The sequence below is a fragment of the Pleurodeles waltl genome, chromosome 10, assembly GCF_031143425.1.
Source record: "Pleurodeles waltl isolate 20211129_DDA chromosome 10, aPleWal1.hap1.20221129, whole genome shotgun sequence".
NCBI classification, from domain to species: Eukaryota; Metazoa; Chordata; class Amphibia; order Caudata; family Salamandridae; genus Pleurodeles; species Pleurodeles waltl.
The window spans coordinates 894703624-894723514 of NC_090449.1; the positions used below are offsets into that span (position 1 = coordinate 894703624).

The 19891-nt window shown below is 45.1% G+C and overlaps 1 protein-coding gene across 2 annotated transcripts in view; it reads right to left on the bottom strand.

Annotated features, from left to right (window-relative positions):
• Positions 1–846: 846 nt before the first annotated feature.
• The window catches only part of PEX1 (peroxisomal biogenesis factor 1), a 729162-nt gene continuing 710117 nt past the window's right edge, over positions 847–19891 (bottom strand). For both annotated transcript variants that reach the window (XM_069211642.1, XM_069211643.1), the window contains exon 24: positions 847–1050. In XM_069211642.1, the coding sequence (XP_069067743.1) occupies positions 969–1050 (82 nt within the window). In that variant the 3' untranslated portion in view covers positions 847–968. The remainder of the gene's footprint in view (positions 1051–19891) is intronic.

Consider the following 19891-nt stretch of genomic DNA (forward strand, 5'->3'; position numbering starts at 1 on the left):
TTATGCAATGTAATAGTACTCCATTTGTCAACATCTTAAGGATCTACGTCTCAATGGGCCTCGCCAATACTTCAAGCTTGTGAGCTGGAGCTCGCCGCATATCTCAAGGACGAGCATTTTACTCACCGACAAAGAGCGCTGTCATACACACACAGAGCGACAGCAAACCAAAACACGCAAATCCATTCGCACCCCGTATCATATAAGCTATAACATGTAATTTACACAGGTAAAAAAGATAAAAGAAATTGTATATATACTATCTGTGCGCTGTAACATTTGAATAATAAATATCAGCTCACATTTATATGCGAAACACGTGTAGCAAAGATAGTGCAAACTTAGTTTGCCCTTCAGTTTGGCCCGACTTGATCGGCACCGTAGTCTAAGCAATTGTGCATCACACCCGAGGGCCCGGTTCTAGTCTCCCTTCTTCCTCCGTACCGGGAAAGGCAGCTAGCAAGTGGAAAGGCGCACCTGCTTACCAGTAAATCGGAAAATGCGACGTGGCGTCACTTTGATGATTGAATTCTATTGCGCTTAAAATTACTTACTGTAAGTCCTAGTTACGGCATACCTTAGTAAAAAACTAACATTTCTTATAGAGAAGATCTACCTTTCATCCTTACCTAAAGGCAATCATAGCCTCTTTCCCAAACACTGTAGCTTCGATATTAAGCAGAGCTGATACCGGGCTCTGCGTGAGTGGCGTTGAAATTCCTTTATGTATACTCGAAAGTCAGTGCATGTCATGCCTTGATTTCCTGTGCTTGAGCAACACACACTTGTGAAAACACACGGCAATTTTAAAGCATTTAATCAAAAAGGACACAGATACATGGATGATTTAACGTTATTTTAAAAATTGATTTTTTAATTAAAATACCTCTTATATCTTACAGTTTAATTTTACAGTTACATTTCATGGCCAAGAGAATTTTAATAGCTGTTGGGAAAAAAAATATCTGCTACGCCAAGGTCACTTTTTGTCCCGCTCGGAAGGATGCACCAGGCTGTCCTCTCCTTTTCGGATTTTGAAAATTATCATATCTGAAACAGAAACCATGTGGCAAGTTATTCATAGCCATGCCTGATCAGTTTATATAAAACAGAGTTTGTTATTTTACGTAACTCTAGATTTCTCCTAAAAACATATTACGGAATAGCTGTTAAAAATATCCATTAGCAATAAAACCAAGACTCTCAAGTATGCTGTACTGGAAAGATAAGGAACAGGAACATCTGAGAGATGTGAATTGAAGAGCCAGGAAGAAACAATTAGCAAACCAACTCGTCTGATGTTGGCTGCGAGCCTTTTCGTGCTGTCAATGTTGTTTTGTTTTGCTTTTGATGAAAACATTTTTTTGGGAGCTGCAGGGCTATCACTAATATTACAAAAAATTGGAAAAAAGCAAACATATTGTTTTTCAGATCACACACTGCCATTGTTGTCCCTGGCCCTTAAGGGAACTACTTTGTGTGTGGATTTGCTCCTTCAAGCTAGTAAACGGCTGAAGTGGGATGACACTTCCTCATGCTGTACCCTGTAGTGGGCTGAAAACAAATGTGAATGACACAAAAACAGACCAGTGGTTGAGGAGGTGTGGCTGAAAGCCCCTCTAGGTACTTTTATGTATTATTCTACTAAAAGATTTTTACTAAAACCTAAAGGTCTTGGCTAACACCAGACAATGGACTGTTGGACCAGCTTACCACCTTGGGATGAGAATGGTAACAGATCTGTAGAGGATATTCACAAGGAGTGTTTGTTTCACTGATAGCAAGATCCAGGATCCTCAGAGGGCTAAAGTCACCACTGCTCCACACATGCTTGTAGGTGTACTGTATTTAAATAATCTCTACACTTCTATATAGAAGACTTTGTATCATCCACGTAAAAAGATATATAGAAGTGTCTGTAAATGTCTAAGATCTTTTGGGGATTTGTGTGGGTTATATTCAATTTGTCTTTGAGTGAAGTAATGGTCTTTTGGTCCGGTCTATGACACCAGTAATTTACTAGCCTTGTTAGCTCCACACAATTTTAGGCTTTTATATTTATTAATCCAAACTACAGCCCTCTTGCTTAGACTTCTAATATATTCATATTTTGTTATTGGTAAGGATTGAGAAGGTCTGAGGGTCCGAATTAGAAATGGGTTTAGCCTCTAGGGTTTTGATCTTTTTTTCTTGTTCTATAAGGTTATTATTATAAGATTTGTTTAATTTGGATTGAATCTCAATTAAAGTACGTATAATAGTTGCTTTGAGTGCGACCCAGTGTAGAAGGCTGGCCTGGTTTGTAGGGGCTACCGAAGGTACTTACACCTTATACCAGGTCCAGTTAACCTTTATTAGTGAAATGTAGTCAGTGTCTAGAAGCCAGGCTGTCTAGAGGTAGCTGTAGGCAGAGAAATCAAGGCTGAACGTGGAGACATGCAAAGCTCTTGCAATACACCACTGTAGTCTCACAGTACTAACACACATGAAAGACAATACTCAGTGTCACCAAAAATAAAGGTACTTTATTTTAGTCACAGAATGCCAAAAATACTTTGGAGACTATACTCCCTTAGGAGGTAAGTAAATTACACCATATATACACTAGTAACCAAAACAGGTAAGGAAATAGTCAGAAAATAGTGCAAACAGTGAAAATCACCATAGGTTGCAATGGGCCTAGGGGGAACACAAACCATAAACTAAAATAGTGGAATGCAAAAGTCGGTTTCCCACCTAGGCAAGTGTTTGTAGAGGAGCGCTGGGAGTGTAAGAAAACACCAAAGTTAAGAAAAATACCCCACCCCAGAGCCCAGGAAAGCAGGGGTAAAACACAGCAAGTTTCCTAAAACACAGCAAGTTTCGTGATCGGAGATAATGCAAGAACCAGAAGAGACTGCAAAGCACCAATGATGGATTCCTGGACCTGATGACCTGTGGAAGAAGGGGACCAAGTCCAAGAAGCAGTGAAGAGTCCAAGGAGAATCAGAGCCCCTGCTAACCTGGATAAAGATGGAAAAGAAGAACCACCAGTGAGAAGACTAAGTCAGTATTGCACCAAAGAAGACAAATAAAGGTTCCTAGTTGATGCAGATGTCCCACGCTGGATGAATGAATGCAGTCTGGTTTGCGTCGCTGGATTCCGCCAACAAGCCTTGGCTCACGTAAAACACGCGGTTTGCGGAAAATGGCGCTGACCGGGACCAGGAGGGACCCGGTGGCCTCTACCCAGGAGGGGGAGGCAAAGGGGGCTCTCAGCAACGCAGAAAGCCCTCAGAAGACCAGGCAGCACGCACAGGAGTCCCACAGCACGGGGACAAAGTAGGTGCAAATGGAGGCCCACGCAGTACGACACAAACCGCCACCGGAGAACCACTAAGGAAGGTGTGCATCGCAGGATGAAGTGTTGGGGACCTAAGCTATGCTGTGCACAAAGAACTTCTTGGAAGCTCGCACACAAGCCTTGGCAACTGCAAGTCACGCAGTGCACGGGGTACTGTCTTGCGCGGGGAGGCAAGCTCTTATCTCCACCAAATTTGGACAGCTAGACATTGGGACTGTTGGAGTCACTTTAGTCACCCACTCGTGTCGCTGGATCCATGCCTGTCGTCTGGAGAGGGGACCCAAGGGGTCATAGCTGCAGAGAGGTGCCTGCTGAAACAGGGAAGTGACTCTGTCACTCCACGGAAGATTCCGCCGGTTCTTCTGGTGCAGGCTGAAGATGGGCAGTCCTCGGAGGATTCATGACCTGGAATCTGTTGCAGTTGCTGGCAGGAGCTGAAGATACAATGTTGCAAAGTCGTCTTTGCTTCTTTGTTGCAGTTTTGTAGATTTCCTGGAGCAGTCAGCAGTTGATCCATCGGTAGAAGATGGAGTAAAGGATGCAGAGGGTTCCTGCTGGAGTCTTGCAATCCAAATCGGAGGAAACACCCAGAGGAGAGAACCTAAATAGCCCTTAGAGGGGGGATTGGTCAGCTAACCAGGTAAGCACCTATCAGTAGGGGTCTCTGACATCACCTGCTGGCACTGGCCGCTCAGATGCTCCCAGAGTTCCCTTGCCATCCTGAAAACAAGACGGCGGAACTCGGGGACACTCTGGGCACCCCCCTGGGGTGGCGATGGGCAGGGGAAGGTCACTCCCCTTTCCTATGTCCAGTTTCGTGCCAGAGCAGGGACTGGGGGTCCCTGGACCAGTGTAGACTGGATTATGCAAAGAGAGCACCATCTGTGCCCTCCAAAGCATTTCCAGAGGCTCTGGGAGGATACCCCTCCTATGCCTGTAACACCTATTTCCAAAGGGAGAGGGTGTAACACCGCTCTCCTAAAGGAAATGCATTGTTCTGCCTTCCTGGGATTGAGCTGCTCAAGCCCCAGGGGGGCAGAAGCCTATATGTGATGTGGCAGCAGCCGGGGCTGCAGTGGAAACCTCAGAAGGCTGGTATGGCAGTACTGGGGGTTCACTGTGGAGCCCCCAGAGTGCATGGGATTGTGCAACCAATGCTAGAATCAGTATTGGGTTAAAAATTCCCAGTTGTTAGACACCTCACCAGGCCATAATGAGAGTTACCATTATGAAGCTGTGCACAGGTATTCCACACCTATGTCCAGTGCACACTTAAAATGGCGTCCCCGCACTCACGAAGTCCCGAAAATGGGCCAGGATGATGTGGGGGCACCTCTGCTGGTGCAGGGGTGCCCTCACACACAAGTACTTTGTACCCAGCCTTCAGGGTTAGAAGACCTGATTTATAGGTGACTTATAAGTGACCTGGTGCAGTGAACATGGCTGTGAAATAGTGCATGCACTATTTCACACAGGCTGCAATGGCAGTCCTATAGAAGCCTTTGTATGGGCTCCTTACGGGTGGCAAAAGAAATGCTGCAGCCCAAAAGGGTCCCCAGGAATCCCAATGCCCTGGGTACCTATGTACCATATATTAGGGACTTATATGGGGGTCCAGTCTGCCAATTTGGAGTGAAATAATGAGTCACTAGTATATAGTGACAAATTTCGAAACAGAGAGCGCATGAGCACTGGAGTTCTGATTAACAGGACTCCAGTGACAATTTAGAAAACTGTGAAACACAGTGTCAAGCAGGTCATAAACCATTAGCACTGTGGTCCTGACTAGCAGGATCCCAGTAACAGTAAAAAAAAAACACTGACATCAGGCAGAAATTGGGGGTGACATGCCAAAAAGAGGGTATTTACCTACACCCAGAAGGTGGAGGGTGAAACATTTGCACTCAAGTTGACTTGTAGTTTAGTATAAAGTTTTCGATGATGTCCCTAGGAGGCGCATTCTCAACTGACTCATCATTAAATCTCCAGATTTGAACTGGATGGTCTTGAATCGGTACCTAACCAAGATAAAGAGATAGCAGAGAGATGGAAGGTTAGCCTTGCTAAAATGTCAGATTGGTCAATCAGGTGTTTATAAGCTTTGGGAATGAAAAGATAGGCAATTCTGGAGTACGATTTGTGAGGATTAGAGAAAAAGGTGTAATCCCTGGTGTCAGGTTATCGTTGTCTCCAAGAGTCAAATAAATTAAATCTTAAGCACAATTTAAGAAAACCTTTGTGGGATTTAGAGGGTTTTTAGTGACGTTTAGGATTGCTTATCTAGTGTAATATCCATGGTGAGATTTAGGTCTCGCCCATGATAATTAAGCTATCAATAGGAATTTGGCTTAAAGGAGTAGGCAGAGAGACCCAGAACTCCGAGTCATCTGTGTTTGGACCGTAGACAAGATTATGAAGTGAATATGCGTTTTTGAAAAAGTTTGTTAAAATCCATCTAACATCACTAAGCTGCTATATGGGAATGTACTGTTATACCTGAGTTTTTAGTTAGCAGCATTATCACTCCTCCTTTCTTGTTAATGGCAGGGGAACAAAGGGAATTACTAATCCAGGTCTGTCCAAATGATGTCAATTCGTTATGGGTAAACTTGGTTTCCTGCAGCAGGATTATACCAGCTTCAAGTTTATAGAGATAGTTATTGATTTTCTTATGCTTAACTGGGTGGTTGAGTCCCTTAACATTTAAGGATATCAATTTAAAATTGCCACGAGAATGTTGTTATTCATGTTACAAAAGTATCAGTACGAGTATACAGCATAAAAGCGAAGGAAGCAGATTGGGCCAGCTATAAGGTCGGGCATGTAGCATACATAATTCCAAAGACAGCTGCAACAATCGGAATAGTTGACTTATGGACTGGGAGCAAATCAATGGTGTCCTTACAAGGGTGTGCAAAGGAATAACCTGTTGTTGAGAGTTAGAGATCAGCAAAAAAAGAAAGCTGGAATATCAAGTCAGCTGAATTGTTAGGTGTAAAAATAAAAAATACATAAGTGTAAATGAATATAAACAGGAAAAGGAAGTAATATCCCCCCATAAACTCCCACCCATTTCCACTACCCTCCCAGCCACCCATCCCACCCTTAACACTGACCGTGAGGGAGACAACAACAGGGTGAAAACCCGACCATCACGGAATTGAAATACACAATTATAACAAATGACTAAGTAGCAAGTCTGCTGCAAAGAAGGGGACAAAAATACTATGCTCTGTTCTATTTGAGAAAAAACGTGGGAGCTACCCCAACAAAGGCGTAAACAGAGAAAATAGTATAATAAATCAGTTTCACACAAGGGAATTCAGCTTAGTGTGTAGGGACTGAATCTAGGACTTCCTTTTTTTTTTATTTTTTTTTTTTAGTATAGGTGTCTGTTTGTAACCAAACAAGGTACACCATGCCATGATGGCTACTAATAGGTGAACACAAAGTAGCCCGGGAACACATGGAGATATCACAAAGAGGCAGAGGAGCAGAAGGAAGTATTTGGGCACTGCTGTACAAGTTACTTACCTTCGGTAATGAAATATCTGGTAGAGACATATTCTAGTTGCAGATTCCTTACCTTAGAATTTCCCCCAGGCGTCCAACTGGATCCGGAGATTTTTCTTCGAGCAATACCCTTGCACGTCAGTAGGTGGCGTCAAGACAATAACAGTAAAAATAAACACGGACATTTGGCATACTGTAACAACAATCAAGAATAGGAGGTAACATATGTAGTACATATGTAGTAGGAGAGAACAAGCAGCTCCAGAAATGAGTTAAATCCTGCATAAGACTATATCATTCATGAAACAGAGAAACTTGTCTCCTGTGACAGAAGAAGGATTTATGATAGCGCTCTCTAAAGAGCACAGTGGATAACACAGACTTCAGCTAACATGCCAGTTAAGGAGTGTTATGGCTTCAAATTTATTGGAGGACATTTGTTGTAACCATTAAAACACCATCTCTTTCGTCTAAAAAGGACTCCAGATTACCATGATCGGTGAAGATGTGAAGTCTTCCATCAGCAAAGACTATGAATTTTGCTGAACCTGCAAAGGAAAACTGAAATTAGATTTTTTAAGTCTCGGCCTAAGAGCTAAAACACCTTTTCTGACTTCTAATGTAGGTTTGGAGTAGTATTGTGATATGAATATTTTACGTACATTCCTCAGAATGTGGTTGCTTTTCTGCACGTAGTTTAGAATTCGTTCAATGTCATAGTATCTTAGAGGTCAGCAAACAATCTGGTATGTGATATTCCTGTTGGCGGGTCTGATTGAAGGACACAGTAAGCCCTTTCTAGTTCAAAGTCTTTTTAAAGGGCACACCTATCATTTGTAGAATCAATTTCTTCAAAAAGGCTTTGCAAGAGTCTGATGCGTCTTCTGAACCCGCAGGTACTTCCAAAATACGAAAGTTCCCCCTGTGATTTCTATCTTCGAGTTTGGCTAGGTAATTTCTTGTTTGAGAGTTGTAGTTTCTGGATGTCTTTGCTTGATATAGCAGAAGTATCTTTCAGGGCACTGATTCACGCCTCTGCATCAGGCAGGTTAGTATTGCTAGTTTGAGTGGCAGCTGGTGACCTTTAAAACTGGTGAGGCCTAATCCTTGGCTTGAATTCCAATGAGCTTCTCCTTGAAGGATTCTCTCACACTTTTTTGCACTAAGGGCCTCATTTACAAAGATTTGGCTAGGGCAGTACCATCAAGGTAAAATTCAGGAGTAACTAAAGAGAACACTCATGAGGATAACTATCACAGTAAGACGAAATAAAGAAAAACACATAAATGCTTTGGGGTGCCAAGGGACGCACAACCTAGAGGCAAAAGTCAGTCTCCAGATTACCCTTAAAAATCTATTTAATATTATCAAAACAAACTGAGACATCTAGTAATAATGTCTGAGGTAATAATGCCAAGTCAACAAGGAAATTAAATATCTGTCTGCCAGGAAATCCATACAATGGTGATATTTTAGCATATGTCAGCAGGAAGGTTTGACCAGCAGAATGCAGCAGCCTCAGAGTCAGTCTCACCAAAATCTAGGACAGCGACAAAACCATCATACTCATAGCCTGAATATCCTGGACTTGCTCTGTAGGGTTGATGAAGAGCTGCACAGTGTCCAGAATGGTTCAGATGAAAGAGAGGAAATGAGAGAGAGTGAGGTGTGACTTCAGAAAAGTGATAGTGAACCAAAGCAAATGCAGGAGGTCCGTTGTAGTCACAAGGTGGCCAACAACTGGCTGGGGCGAGCCCGCCTTCAACAACCAGTCATCGAGGTAGGGGAAGAATGGAACTCCTAACCACCACAGATATGCTGCAACTATCACTATCACTTTCCAAAACACCCGGATGCCAAAGGGGAGCACAGTGAACTGAAAATGCATGCTCGTGGCTCACTGTAAACTGCAGGTAACGCCTTTGGGGTGGAAGAATGGGGGATGTGAAAATACACATCCTGGAAGTCCAGTGCTACCATCCAGCCTCCAGAGCAAATAGGGTCTAAGCCAACGTGAGCATCTTGAATTTCTCTTTTCTCTGGAAGTGACAGAGGGCACAGGTCTATATAGAGCAGAGACCTTTCTTCTTCTTCAGCACCTGAAAGTAGAGGGAATAATACCATGCCCTACTTCTGATGCGTGCGCTCTTTCGATGGCTCCTTTGGGCATAAGAGCCTGCACTTCCTGATGAAGCAAGCAGAGAAGGCCCTCTCTGTCAGCCATTCGTGGGATGGGGCAACGGTGGACGTGTTTCCAGAAATAGTAACTAGAGCGTACATCCTCTGGATGATCTAAAGCACCCACTTGTTGGATGTTATCATCGACCAATGGGGCAGGTGGTGCCTGATTCTGCCTCCAACAGGATGGCAACAGGATGGCTTTCCCTTATAGGGCACACTATAGAGTCTTTTAGGCTGAGGCACCCAGAGTGATGGGGGGACTTGACAGCACACTGGGACTGGCTCCTGTGTCCTTTCTTGGCTCTAGAAAGGGATGAGCAGGCTGCCGGACAGAGCATGGCTGGACTTGTGGGCTCTCAAAATGACTCCACAGAAGTCTGCGGTCGGGGGCGAAAGGACTGCTGCTGCAGACGAGTTGAGAGAGAAAGGCCAAGGGGAACAGGCATCACCTCCTTTAGGAAGGTAGGGATGAGCGGAAAAGTTCAGGGGATATGATGGACAGGATGGCACCAGCAGCGATGTCAAGCAGTGTCAAGGCAGCCATGGAAGGGAGTCTTGAATGACAATCTCCTTGTTACTGAACAGCAGAGTGGTTGGAGGCACCCATGTTGGAGTCGGGCTGGATTTGGGTGGCATTTAGGGCAAATTCACAGATGGTAACCAAGTGGGGACACCACTTGGCTCTGTTGTGCCTGAAGGGGCTCCAGACGGAGTCAGTGACCCAGAGGTGTCGTGCATGGCATCATGGAATTCCTTTAATTGCGCAGACATTGCTCTGGACAAATTGGGGTAGTGTGAAGTAAGCCCTGACTCTGGCTCTGCTGTTGAAGTGAGGGAGTAGAGCCTGGAAGAACATTTGGAGGGCAAGGTTGAAGCATGCTTAGACTTCTTTTTCTTATGCTTCTTCAAGTTACCTGACTTGGAGGAAGAAGTCTTTGAGCACGAAAGCAACCATCTGTGAGAACGACTATGAGAACGGTCTCGTGAGCAGCACTGGGACCAGGATTGGCACAAAGCCTTCTTCACCCGCACCGCTTGAGTTTTATAGCCTGCTTGAAAATTGCCCTGGGGTGCATCAACTTGCACTTGGCGCAGGCCTTGGGGTTGTGACTCGATCCCTGACATCAGAGAAAAACCAAGTGGGGATCACAAACCCACATCTGTCAATGACATTCCCCACAAGGCTTAAGGTCAGGAGATTTAGAAGGGGTCATGTCCCTAGCACACTAGGAGCAATATCTCAAAAAAGCCGCCAAAAAGCTGCAAATTAGTTGGTAAAAAAAATTACTGTTGTAGCTCTCAGGATCAGTGCTGTTGTTGCAGAACGAAAGGAACTGATGTCAGTGCATCGGAGTAGCGCCTCAATGGGCACCGCAACGTCACTTCTTGTGTAGACAACGCAGGGCAGAAGGACGCCACCTACTGGCATGCAGAAGTACTGCTGAAGATATTCTAGATCCAGGCTGATGCCTGGGAAATAGTCTAAAGTGAGTAATCGACGGTTAGAAGTCTCTATCATAAGTATGTCAGTTTAATGAAATCTGAAACAGCATGTTGTGTTCGTGGGAGGGTACAATGCTCAAAATATCTTTGAATGCTCAGGCCCCACAAAAGCTTATGAGGGACAGTAAGGAGCTGCATTTAGCTATGCTTTACTTATGGATAAAACATTCTTAAATATACAAGATACTACAGATCCCATGTCATCAAATATATGTAATAAGTTAATTAATTGCAAATTGCATTTACTTCGTGCTTACTACCCATAACGACGTGTTGAAGTGGTATGCAGCAAGTAGCACACTACTCTGTAAACCAAGATTAGAGTTAGTAGATTAATACATTAGTTTTTTCCATTAGTTGTTTAGGCTTGCGCTCTCAAAATTCTTGTGTGTATAATACAGTTTAGAGTAGGTACACAGTGATAAAAAAGGTTTTGAAAGGGCAAAGTAGTAAGGAATTGAAAGTCTGAAAAGGATATTTGGGGGTTCATAATAGTTGAAAACGTTTGGGATGAGTCATAGAGAGGAGGGATGGGACAAAGGTTTAAAGGAGGATTTTGTCTGACTTGCATTATAAAGGAACATCACTGCATGCTAGGTCTGACTTTTTTAAATGAGCGTCTGATGTTGTCACTTATACCCTGGACATCATCTTACTTTTTATCAAGGACCTACAGTTTAATCTGTTACCAGTGATCTGGGAACAAGTGCACTTTGGCGCCATGTCAGGCATCAATACCAAATGACACTAGGCCAATTATTCTACAATGCCCTCTTCTCTGGTGCTTTAATTCAGTCAGATAATTGGGAGTCAAAGTACATTGACCTAAAGATATCATGCTATGTGACAGTTATGGGCCAGCAAAGGACAAACTGAGCTTGCAGGTCAAGAAAGGGAATAAGCTGCCATTGTTGATAGCAAGTTGTTGGAACTGGCCTCTCTACAGGGTCACCCCAAACTCTTTGCCTTCCTCCTTCTCTTTTTCTGACCTCATTTTTGCTGGCTTTAGGACTCTGCACACTTTATCACTGCTAATCAGTGTTAAAGTGCATATGCTCTCTCCCTAAAACATGCTAACATTGGTTCCTACACAATTGGCATATTTGGTCTACTTGAAAGTGCCTAGTAAAGTGCACAACATGTGCCCAGGGCCTATATATTGAATGCTACTAGTGGGCCAGCAGCACTGATTGTGACACCCACATAAGTAGCCCCTTACCCATGTCTCAGGCCTGCCATTGCAAAGCCTGTGTGTGCAGTTTCACTGCCACTTCGACTCAGCATTTAGAAGTACTTGCAAAGCCTTAAACTCTTTTTCTACATGTAAGTCACCCCTAAGGTCGGCCCTAGGTAATCCAGAGGGTAGGGTGCTGTTTAGGTAAAAGGCAGGACATATATCTGTGTGCTTTTTCCACTACCGTGAGGCCTGATCCTTTCATGGAATAACATTAGGGCTACCCTCATATACTGGTTGAGTGGTAGATTCTGATCAGAAAGGGGTAACCAGGTCATATTTAGTATGGCTGGAATGGTAATACAAAATCCTGCTTATTGGTGAAGTTGGATTTTATATTACTATTTTAGAAATGCCACTTTTAGAAAGTGAGCATTTCTCTGCACTTAAAATCCACCTGTGCCTTACAGCCTGTCTCCAGCCCATGTCTGAGCTGGGCTGGTTGACACTGCACATTTCACCCAGACAACCACAAACGCAGGATACTCAGGCACACCTGCACTCATCTGCATACTGAATGGGTCTTCCTAGGCTGGAAGGCCAGACACTTACATTTCAAAGGCTAGTGGCCTGCCATCACACAATGGGCTGCCAAACCCCCTATAGGGACCCTGGCAGACAGACCTATACTGAAAGAGGACCTTGTGCACTTCAAAACCACTCTCTGAAGTCTCCCCCACTTCAAAGGCACTTTTAGGTATATAACCTAGGTCCCTGACCCCACCAACTCAGACACTTCCTGGGACAGACACACTGAACCAGATCCTGCAACATGTCAAAGGGAGCTGCCTGGCTGCCCAAAGGACTCACCTTGACTGCTTCGCTGTGAAGGACTGCTGCCTTGCTCTTGCCCTGCTGCTTTGCTGGCCTCTGACTCTGCTGAGAAGTGCCCTCCAAGGGCTTGGATTGAGCTTGCCTCCAGTTCCTGAAGTCTGAGGAACAAAAGACTTAATCTCTTCAAGGAAACTCCTTGTGCAGCGAAAATCGACGCACAGCCTGCCGCTAACGACGCACAGCATGCCCAACGGTGAAAGAATTGCTGCATCAGCAAACCGGAACGGCGCAGCCTGGTTTCCTGAGTGGAGACTGACGCAGCATCTGTGTTGTGACCTTAACTTTGATACAGAGCCATACCGGATCGACGCATCGCCATACCAGATCAAAGCAGCACCTGTGACTTCGCCCCACATGCCCAGGATTTCCAAGCATCATCTCTGGGCATCAAAAGACCCTGCATCACAATGAGGATTCAAGTCTGAGTGCCAGAAATAGACGCAAAGCCCTAGAAACGTGGGAAGAATCGACACATCATCTGTGCTGTGTCAGGAAATCCGACGCACACCTTCCTTTTACCATGCATCTCCTCCTCTGCGGTCTTTGTGCAAGTAATTTTGACGCAAACCAGGTACTTTGTGCACACTAGAGACAATTTCTGATTTCTATAGACATAAAACTCTTCTAATCATTGCAAAAGTGATATTTCAAATTGTGCTTATCAAATCTTGATCGTTTTGACCTTAATTTACTCAGATAAATATCTTATATTTTTCTAAAACCTGCGTGGTGTATTTTTGTGGTGTTTTCACTGTGTTATTGCATGATTTATTTCACAAATACTTTACACATTGCCTTCTAGGAAAAGCCTGGCTGCTCAGTGCCAAGCTACCAGAGGGTGGGCACAGGATAATTTGGATTGTAGGTGACTTACCCTGACTAGGATTGTGGTCCCTACTTGGACAAGGGTGTATGCCTCTGCCAACTAGAGACCCCATTTCTAACACTAGTCACATGTCTCTTGTGAGAAAGTGTATTATTAATTGGAGTGGATGCGAGTTCACCATAAGTAATAACGTCATTAGTAACAATGTCACTATTCTGGTTAGTGCTAATATTGGATTAATCAATGTTGACGCACACAGCAATACATTAATATACACGAACGAAGTTGCATAACCATTTTTGGATTCCCCAGTCATGAACTCTCCGTCAACCTCTGCACTTAGGTACCGGTGTCAGTCAGGCCGGAGTCAGACAGGCAGGCTCTAAGACGTAAGCGTGAGGTTAATAACTGACAGGTCACTGACTTAGCCAGAAAAAAACGCACAAACAGGAAAACATTGATCAGATCCGACAGATAGGCACAGCAACACCACAATGGTCCCCGGAGATTGGCACCAATTAAACACACATGGCTAGAGGGGTGTCTGCATTCCCAAAAACACAATAAAGTTAGATGCCACATGTGGTTAGGAACTCTAAGCCAATCAGAACACAGCACACGCAGCAACCACAGGCCACTGAGGCTGGCCTTCAGGACACATACTCGCTGGCCCACATTGTGTCCACGCCAGATCGAGACCCACCTGCATTTGCTATCTGGAAACTATATTTATGACTTCCTGACAACTGTTTTTATTTTTACCAAGAAAGGAATGCTTTTTATTGTTTTACTGTACTCAGAAAAACGTATAAAACCTGCGTCAATCCGATGTACGTTGACAGAGAGTCCTCAGACCCTAGTTTTGTAACTGCTTTCCCGTGGGTAATGTTTAATTAAAAAAACTATTTCTATTTTTCCAGACACCTCTTGTTGCTTTTTTTTTTATTTTTTAAGGTAAAGTCTCATTTGAGCAACATTTTGGCACGCCCGCAAGGAGCTGATTGGTATTTCGAACCCGACTGCGACTGAAGGAAGGGGATCCCGCCCAGACAGATTCACATTTGCACAAGAGAAGTGAGCAGACACAGCAATTGATTGAAAGTTCTGCAAAATCTGCAGAGCAAAGGTCTGTCCTGAAGCTGCCGTCAGAAGGGTAAGAGACTACTTCAGAGCCTTAGTCCTAGCATTTGGTGTGTGGCAAACTAGGAAAAAGCATATACGCAGAGTTTGCGGTAGTTACCTTCGTTGAGCATCAGAGAAGGTAAATATATATATATTTTTTTTGGTTTGTTAATTTTAGGTTGCCGATCACTTGGACCGCTGAGCGTGACACAGATGGTACACATAAGGCCTTGGGTGTGACAAAGGGTCACATTTCTGTTGTAAGGGGTGTCTTTCGCTTGGGCCACTAGCCGTGACACAGATGGTACGCATAGGCTCTGGGTGTGATATATGGCCCACACTTTGATCTTACTAGGTACAAGAGGTTTTCTCAGTGTTACCGGTATCTTAACACTGCTAGTATCTGAAAGAAGTGAGAGGTGTGTTCGCGTGGACTGCTGGGTGTGACACAGATGGTACCCCTGGTTGTGACATAGGGTATAATTTGGATGTTAGGGAACTAGAGCGATTGGGATCCATGAGATTAGGCATAGATTGTGTCTGGCCAAGAAGGGCCCTTTTTGTTGAAGTGAATCCTTCCTTTCTCAGCATAAATTGTTGTTATCCTTACCTTGGATCTGACATCGACAAGATTATCAGGCTCACTTAGTCCCGAGCACTACCCAGACCTTCCCCTGGTCACAGAATAACATGCATTAGGAGGCAGCTAAGATATTTCTGGCAGGCCATTCCATTTATTTTTCTTTTGTGCCTTGTCAGCTTTTCTTCTTGCCAGTTGAAAGGGTACTGTTTTAACATTGCGCTGCTAGTGAATTAATATGACCGTGTCTTGTCTTGATAGCTGTGTTTGTTGATGACCCACAATGTGCTGTATCGGTAAATTCATATAATTGTGTTTTGCCTTAAGCATTGTGTTTTGTAGAAGACTTAATATGCTATGAAGATATTGCTGATTCTTACAAATTGTTATTTAATGCCAAAGTAAGGCTCACTATTGTAAAAACTGCACTTTTTCCTAGGTTGTGGTTCTTCACTTGCATTGACGTTTGTTAAATGTTTATTCTGGTTTATCTGTGAATAACACTGAGCTCATTAGATCGAGTAACCCCTGTGAATATATTTTCGATTACCAGATTAGATCTGGTAATCCCCGTGTATGTATTTTCCTGCCACCAGAGTAAAAGACTTAAAATTCTCTAAAAAAAAAAACCCAGAAAAAATAGACATGAACTTAAAATCCCATAAAAAAGAAGTAACTATCCCCTAAAAACTATCCAAATTTATCACGGATACACCGCTGAAGCATATGCAGAATAAATTTACCACACAGGCTAAAAGGCTTGACAAGTTCTGCCATGAGTGGTACGTACACACCAAGGCACACACGTTCCCCTGGCCAAAGAGGGAACCTTTGACCCCAACAGAATTGAATACATGAGAACACACATACAAGCAAAATACACAGACCAAAAGAAGGACAAATGGGAAGCATTACTAGAATTATGGACTGCCTTTGAGGAGGCCCAGGCCAATAATACTGACCGGCAACCAGCAAGTAAGACGCTTGCCCGCCATAAGCGGAAATGGATGTGCTCTACCCGATGCCTGCTATTCCCACATTAGGATATATCAATCGGCCAGTCAAGGGAGCCCAAGGGGCCCCTACCAAACAACTAGCTGTTAGGTCTAGGCATGGCGGATCAACAGGCCCAGGCACTCCCTGCATCACCCAAGTCCAGGCCTACAGCACTCTGAAGTTTCCCCTGTCTGTCCCTTTCAGGTCACTGAACCCTAGCCGCAGGGCGAGCACTCACTCCTGCTGGTTCTGGAGAGAACACCTGAGTAACAGGGAGATTGATAGCAGTTCTGGACTATGAGACAACTAGTGAGGGTGATAAAAGGGGTCTCAGACCTGCAGGATGTGGTAACGAGGGAGTTGCAGGGTACGCTCAGGTAGCTGAGGAAATCATGGGCAGATCGAGCATAGCTCCGAGCATCAGAGGCAATCTAAATGGGAGTCAGAGCAAAGGGGCAAACTAAAGAGGGAGAAAGAGAGAAAGCTCATACCCTGAAAGCACAACAGGCGAGTATAGCAGCAGGCCCTCAACCAGAGGAGAACAGGGGTAGGTACAGAACCCCAATCATGGAAGAATCTTATGTAGAATCGGAAGGGAAGCTTTCGAGTGGGGTCTGTGCCTCACCAGAGTGCCAGTGAAAGAGAGGGGCTGACCAGGAAATTAGGGACCAAGACAGCCTGGTGCAAACCCAGCTTAGACAGAGGAGAACCAAAATGGCATCTCTACATGCACACGAGGAGAGCAACACTGACAACAATGTTTGCCGCTCCCCCAAATGCACAAGACAGGTAAAATAACCCCAAGGGGCATAGTAACTCAGGATGAAGGCGAGATCTTAGTCCAACCCTTTTGCCACCCGCTAACATGCTGGACCGAGAGAAGTGATCAATATGATAGACCCTGGCCGGAGGAGGGATCCTTCGAACCAGAGGACATATAGATTATGAAAGACTGTATCCTGCATGGAGGGGAAGATCCCAAGTGGAACTTCCCTTACATGCAAGAGTGTCTGAGAATGTGGGAACGTTATGTTGAGAGAAACCAAGCACAGCTGGCCAAAACAAGAATATGCCCGCTACTATCGAAGGGCACTGCAAGGACCATCTAAGAACTATGGGCTCAGATGGACAAGGAAGGGCTAAGAGCCAAACTGCCACCATTGATGGATGGGGCCAGGAAGTGCCCTCATGCTTTGAGAAGAACACCGCAGGAATAACCCTTGCGATAGGTGATGTTAAAAGTCTGCTAAGTAGCATTATCAGTGAGAAGACTAACGGTGTCCGCCCGAGCCCGCATCTCAGCAATCAAGCAGACAAACACGGAGTATGACAGGGCCGCATTTCATTCATACAGCCACCACCCCCAAATGCCTCTTCAGACTCTCTGGTACTCACCCAGAAGTCTGCCTCCATTGTAAGCTCCCTGGGGTCAGAGAACTCACACTCCACCTGGTGTTGGCATAGCTCTGGAAAATAAGGACTAGACATATGCTCTCCAGCAATTACATCACTCAGCCCCTCACATGAATTAACCAAAGTACCCTTCACCCAACCATCCAGTGACTCTGCTTTGACAAAGCACCCCACATCACCCTCCTGAGACTGGTGAGACAGTACCTGACTGTCCCTGACACTCAACCCACACTCTTCTGGGATGTCTTCACACTCCATAACCAGGACTTCTACCTGGGGGGAACCCCTCTCCCTGTCACTCTCAACTAGAGTCAGTAGAGTGTCCCTCCCACCAGTAGGAATATGACTCCCCATGCCAGTTCCCCAATCCACCTCAGGGACCCTGTGCATCACTGGAGCTACCTCATACCCCTGAACCTCCTGGCGTGTGTTAACTCCCTCCTTCAAGTAGGGCACCACCTCTCTGGGCATGTGCACTTCTGCAGCATCACTGGATATACAATTGTTGCTGCCACCATTCCAGCTGGACTCAGCCCTCATGACTTCCAGCTCTTTCAATTTAAGCTCGTAAGCATAAATCATTTTTTTAATCTCTAAGTTTCTCCTCCTTTCTTCCAACTCCCAATTGAGCTTTTTCATCTCCCATTGGAACTCCCTCTCTGCCTGTCTGTCCTGTAACTCTTCAGGAGTCAGACCCTTGGGTGACACCCTGCCATCCCTCCTGGGGACCCTCCCCCCAGGCGTAACAGGTTCCTCCACTACACCACTGTGTATCCTCTGCACTTCCCCCCCCATATTCTCCTCCTCTGTGTGCCTTCCAGCCTTCTTGATTGTCACCCAGGCCCTCTGTGCCTGTTGCAGCTCCCCCTCCCTGGTGGAGCTCTCAGTGGGACAGTCAAGATCTTTAAGGAACTGTTTCAATTGAGCAACTGAGTACTCCTTCAGTTTCTCCGTTTCAAACACAGCTCCAGCTGTTGCATCTCCAGATTGAGACATGATGGTCACAAGTGCAAAGTTCCAAAAGGCAGAAAAAGAATAATTTCCCAATGAAGTAAAAAGAATCAGTCAAGGGATCAGCAAAATCATGGAAGTAGAATAAAAAGAGTCCTTAAGAGAAAAATCAAAAGATCACCAAACAAGTAGTATGTGGTCACGTAGTGGTCTGAGATCAAAACAGTAGTGTACACTCAATCACTGTATGTCAAGTACAAATACAAGTCCAATCCCGACCGCTGGTCACCAATGTTAGAAATGGGGTCTTTGGTTGACAGTCAGGTTACCCCCTGTTCAAGCAAGGACCCTCACTCTAGTTAGGATAAAAGAGAATCACCCTCAGCTAACCCCTGCTTACCCCCTTGGTAGCTTGGCAGAGCAGTAGGCTTAACCTCAGAGTGCTGGGCGTAAAGTATTTGTACCAACACACACAGTAACTTAATGAAAACACTACAAAATGACACAACACCAGTTTAGAAAAATAGGAAATATTTATCTAGACAAAACAAGACCAAAACGACAAAAATCCAACATACACAAGTCAAGTTATGATTTCTAAAAGGTTTAAAATAAAAAGAGTCTTTAGGTAGTTGTAACAACACACTAGCGCTGCTAGCGTGTAAATGTACCTGGTTTGCGGCAAAAATAACCCCGCACGGGCGGTGTGCGTCGAAAATAACCCGGCACGGGTATATGCGTCGAAAACAGCTCGGCTCGGCGAGGCGCGTCGAAAAAGCCAGCCACGCGACGGTCCGAAGTCCCGCGGCGCTGGTTGCGATCTCTCAGCCTTCGTCAGCGATGCTGCGCGTCGTTTCTCCTGCTCCGGGCGTCGATTCTCCGGTCGCGTTTCCAGCGGCGTCGTTTCTCAGCTGCGGAGCCGGCGTCGCGTCGTTTTCTCAGCCGCGATCGGATTCGCGTCGATCTTTTCTCCGCACGGTGCGCGGTGCGTGTATTTTTGTCCTTAGGCTGCCAGCCTCTCCTTTTAGGGTCCCAGGAACTGGAAGGGCACCACAGAGCAGAGCAGGGGTCTCTCCAGAGACTCCAGGTGCTGGCAGGAAGAAGTCTTTGCTATCCCTGAGACTTCAACAACAGGAGGCAAGCTCTACATCAAGCCCTTGGAGATTTCTTCTTCAAGATGGAAGGCACACAAAGTCCAGTCTTTGCCCTCTTACTCAGGCAGAAGCAGCACTGCAGGAAAGCTCCACAAAGCACAGTCACAGGCAGGGCAGCACTTGTTCCTCAGCGATCAGCTCTTCTCCAGGCAGAGGTTCCCCTTGATTCCAGAAGTGTTTCTAAAGTTTGTAAGTTTGGGTGCCCTTCTTATACCCATTTTAGTCTTTGAAGTCACCTTCC